The sequence below is a fragment of the Montipora foliosa genome, chromosome 6 (genome assembly GCF_036669935.1).
Source record: "Montipora foliosa isolate CH-2021 chromosome 6, ASM3666993v2, whole genome shotgun sequence".
Classification (NCBI taxonomy): domain Eukaryota; kingdom Metazoa; phylum Cnidaria; class Anthozoa; order Scleractinia; family Acroporidae; genus Montipora; species Montipora foliosa.
The window spans coordinates 33,909,482-33,914,481 of NC_090874.1; the positions used below are offsets into that span (position 1 = coordinate 33,909,482).

The 5,000-nt window shown below is 36.2% G+C and overlaps 1 protein-coding gene across 1 annotated transcript in view; it reads right to left on the bottom strand.

Annotated features, from left to right (window-relative positions):
- The window catches only part of LOC138007177 (class E basic helix-loop-helix protein 40-like), an 11,169-nt gene that overhangs the window by 5,673 nt on the left and 496 nt on the right, over positions 1 to 5,000 (bottom strand). The window contains exons 1-2 of the mRNA XM_068853935.1: positions 4,790 to 5,000; positions 2,497 to 2,604 (exon numbers count right to left, since the gene is read on the bottom strand). The exon at positions 4,790 to 5,000 is cut by the window's right edge and continues 496 nt beyond it. Of these exons, the coding sequence (XP_068710036.1) occupies positions 2,497 to 2,604; positions 4,790 to 5,000 (319 nt within the window). The remainder of the gene's footprint in view (positions 1 to 2,496; positions 2,605 to 4,789) is intronic.

The window sequence follows — 5,000 nt, forward strand, 5'->3', positions numbered from 1 at the left end:
TTCGTAACTTTACATTAGACTTTGTTTCACCTGATGACTTTGATGGTGTTGAAGTTATTTTGGATTGATTTATAATTAATTAATAAGAACTGGTCATTATTAGAAACTGAGATCATATGTGTATCATGCAATAAGAAAACCATTGTTATGTTTAATATAAAATTTGTCATCATGCCCTAACTTACATTTATTTACCTTTATTTTATGCTTACATTTGAAATACAAATGAGCAACATAAAAACGTTCTTAATCGACTCTCAGCCTGAGGAATGTTCTTAATACGTTCTTAAAATTTTGGTTAATCTCAGCCACAACGTTCTTACAGAAAAGGTACTTACAAAAAACAGGCTGGAGTGTATTTAATTTCTGACAGCAGCCCCGAATATATACGTATTCTGTTCCGTCCGTTTTTTCCTCTTGATTTATGGCCCAAGCGCGAAGCGCACAGGCCACGAATCAACTGGAAAAAATGAGGATCCTTAATTTTACAACTTACAGATGGAGAAATGAGGTTAGTATCTATTTATTATATCTCTGAGGTAATCAGGTATACAGTAAAGGAAACTAGTTGCAGTCAAGTAGAAGGTCAATTAACTGTCACAAAGATTGTGGCATCAAAATCCGAAAAAAGTAATAAATCTTCTTAGCTTTTTGTTGCTAGCATGATTCAAACAGTTTTACAAGGTTCTTTAACATAAACAACACGAAAACCTTGCTAGAGAATATTTTATCAACATTTCAAATTTTGCGAGCAGTACAGCAGGCAATACTGTAGAATACGGCCCACAAAAAATAGACTATCATAGGGCACGTACTATCTGAGAGATACAATAAAACTTATCACTAGAATGTTCACCAAATTGTTCAAAAAGAAAGAGAGGAAAAAAACAGTTAAGTATGCTACGAGTTAGTGATGCTCAGGCTAAAAATAAAAACAGCAAAAAATAGTGAGCAGGTCAAAATGGCCGTATAATGGTAAAGCAGACTAGTTGTAAAAATATCTGAAAACAAAAACAGAAATAAATGATAATTGAGGAGCTCCACCTCTAAGCTTGCCTAAATCCAAAGAGTGTAGACACTGGTTCTTACATGGTGATGATAAAGGTGTCTATCTGCCTAATAATAATAATAACAATAAAAATAATAATAATAATAATAATAATAATAATAATAATAATAATAATAATAATAATAATAATAATAATAATAATAAGTTTAATTTATATAGCGCCTATGCAATAAAAAAAGTTCTAAGCTCTCTACAATGGAAAGAAGAAACTAACAATTTTTACGGGTGCATTCGATTGACCGTATTCCAGAATAGGAATACATGGAATAGAAGTTAGAAATCCTTCGTTTTTATATAGATTCATATTAAACACCTGCTAAAATGCTATCTTAAACATATTTTTCTTATCCTTGTTGCTTCAAAACACCAGACATACCGTTTTAAATCATCATTCCATGTATTCTTATTCCGGAATAGGTTCAATTGAATGCACCCTAAGTTATATCTTGGAAGTTATTGGAACTAGATGAACGAAATTTAAGAGTAAGCCTATAGTGACTACTAAGATCAGAAAGGTATACAGGTGCTAAGCCATTAAAACATTTAAAAGCAAATACCAAGATGTTAAACTTAATACGCTGATTCACACGTAACCAATGTAATTGCTTTAAAATAGGCGTGATGTGGTCTGAAACGCTTCTTGGTTAATGAAAAAATTTAAACAAGCAGGACATTCTGAATACTTTGAAGTCTATAAATACAATATTCAGGTTAAACCATAAAAAAAGCGAGTTGCAATAGTCAAATTTAACAGTAATAAAAGAATGAATTAATATTTCCGCAGTTTCAAAACTCAAAAACTGCCTAATCTTAGTAATATTTCTTAAATGATAAAAGCACGGATATGTTCTATCAAACAAACTGACTGAGATGATGAAATAATTACCCACTTGAACAGAATTGATGCATGTCTGACTCGAATGGAGAAACGTAAGGAGCAAATTAAAAATTCTGTCTTGTCACTATTGATCTTAAGATGATTCACAAACACCCAGGATATGATGTCACTATTGCCTAAGGGCAATAGCCATCAAAAAACTGGGAATTACTTACAAAGGGATTTCTTTGCCAACTAAAACTTAGGTAAATCTAAAAGCATATGTATGTAGATTAACAAGTGGCATCTAATGTGTACAATTTACAAAGCTAAACCCAGCCACATAGCTCAAACTAAAAAATAGAACTCGAATAAAATACAGTAGATGCACTTACGATTTTTAAAGCACTGATCGGATTTGATCTGGACATTTATGCTTATCTTGTACCTTTCCATATTTGCATGCTATTTAAATAGTCACTAAATCTTGATAATGGAGTCATGATGACCTCGAAGCGTCGAGCAGCAAGAAATCTTTCCTGGTTTTTCATATGCCTTTGCTTCAGCAAATCTCTACTGATCACAAAATTCATGATATTAATTAACTTACCTGTTTTCCATTAGTAGTTTGTGCTGGCAGCAAATGAGATAGCTCCCCCAATGATGTGTTGATACGATCACGCCGTCTTTTTTCTATCACCTTGTGAGAGCATTCAGACTGGAACAAGAACAACAACCATCTTCTAAATTTGATGCTACCTAAACACACTCTGACTACAAATTGGGAATAAAAGGCCCGCAGTCCTTTTTTTTTCTTTTGCCACTTCAGAATGAGGAAGGATAAGAAGAGGAAGATTTACTGTTACAACTTGTTATGATGCATGCATGCATGTATTCCTATCCTTCCATTTTTTTTATTGTCCTACATTTATTTTCTGTCAAATTATTTTGTCCAGGGTATTTTTGATCAAGTGATGTTTATGTTGTTAAGCGCAGTGGGCATTGTTTGTAATCTCGTTCTGCCAGCACAGGCAAGGATTCGCAAGGAACTGACCATGGAAAATACGCCTGTGGCAATTGTCAGGAGTTCAAAAGAGATTCTGATGTTTCTTGAAGTTATTGTGGCTGTCCGAAGGAAAGACATGCCAAACTGACAGCTTCAAACAACAGTCAAACCAGTGACACCTTTACAAGTACGAGTCATGAATGAGGGCCAAGTAGATGGAAAGACGAAAGTCTCTGCTGGTTTCCAGAGCGAAACGGTGAATACACTTAATTGTCAAACACAATTTTGCCTGGTTTCTACCACTCTTTTAGCGTGACCTGCCCTGTAAGTACAGATTTTGCCAAGAGTTTATTCAGGGAAGAAAAAATCAAGAAGATAAGGCAGGATATCTTTCTTGACATTGGTACATCATGGAATCATGTTTAAATGGGGACATTTTTTTTCAGTGGGTGATTAACCCATTAACTCCCAGGGGTTCCCCATTGACAAGTAAAATTGTCTGGCATTAGACAGAGTGAAATATTAAGTCTGGCCGGTTTATGCCAGTTTGGACGTCAAAGGGTTTAACCATTAACTCCCAGGGATTCCCTATTGACAAGTAAAATTGCCTGGCATTAGACAGGGTAAAACACTAAGTATGGCCGGTTCAGGCCAGCTTGGGAGTGAAAGGGTTAAGGGGAAGAAGCCAGAGAAAATGGCACATATAAAGAGGTACATATCGCTAGTAGGATCTTATCAGGCATGGCAGAAAGTAAATCCACTTTCAAAGTCAACTTGGGGCTCGGAAAGTGATGTAGTGGAAAGGATTGTAGGCTCTGACACATAGTCAACATTGTCGAGTGAATTGAGTGTACTGAATGCAGTGGTCGCATCACCGTCAAGGTATTGCCGAAAGAGAACATGGGTGCTCCAAGACAGCTACGTGCCATGGCAGAACACAGAAATGTAAAAAAGAAGAAAAAGAAACATGGAAAGAGTAAATGAGTTAAGTACAATAAAACTGCTGTTTAACAGGAGTTTTGAGTAAAATTTAATTATCATAAGTTCCCATTTGATAGGAAGGACTGGTATGAAGCTTTAACCCTTTGACACCCAAACCAGCCTAACTGGCCAGACTTTACTTTGTTTAACGCCAGACAATATTACTAATCAATGGGGAAACCCTGGGAGTCAATGGGTTAATCAGTCACTGATTAAACTATGTCCCCATTAAAAAACGTAAAATTGATATAAGTGTGGTAAGTGAACTAATTTGCACAAACCACTGTGAAAAATAGGCTTGACCCTCCCTTAATACCTTTTAAACTAAGGCTTGACTCTCCCCAAGGGTCCCATATTTTTTGGATGACCGTCTTCTCTTTTCCTCCCCCCCCCCCCCCCCCAAAATAAAAATGTACCTTCCCATAGACCATCCCACTGGTGTACAGAGAGCGCAGGTTCAAATCCTGCATAGGACTCTGATCTTTTAGTTTCCTTTTTCAGTTTGTTTTTGTTCAAGGGAAAAAACTGCTTCATTAAAATTACACGTTAAACGACCAAGGGATGGGTCCGACATAATGTCAATAATTTTTCCGGCGGTCGAGGGAAGAATGCTCACGTGCTGACAAAACCAACAGAAAAAGTTTTTAAAGTAGGGCTAAAAATGACAAATGCTATAATGATACCTACATTTCATAGCTATCCTTAGAGAATTTTTCCTTTTTATTCCCCAACAATAATTAAACATGAGTGTAAATTAAACAGGCAGAAATACGCGCCGTGTAAACCTTACTTTTCAGTTTAAGAGCGAGATCAGCTTGTACCGAAATGTATTAAGGTGTAGCAGTTACAGTTTATCATCATATTTCTTTCTTATTGATGGTTGTAATCTGATTTTTTCTAGCTAAAATTACCTTACCCCTCGGTATCCCTTCTTTCCTGTTAGTGGTGTTGAGGACTCGCTAGCTTCACTGGTCATAGACTGTTCGCCGTCCTCCATGCTGATTTCTGGTCGTTTCGGCTGCGTGTCAGCTTTAATTGAATTACCAAGGTCTGTCTCCGAGGTTTTTTGGTGTACCGTCGGTGCAAATCTTCCAAGAGGGGAAAATTCGTTCGGTGAATTTACATTC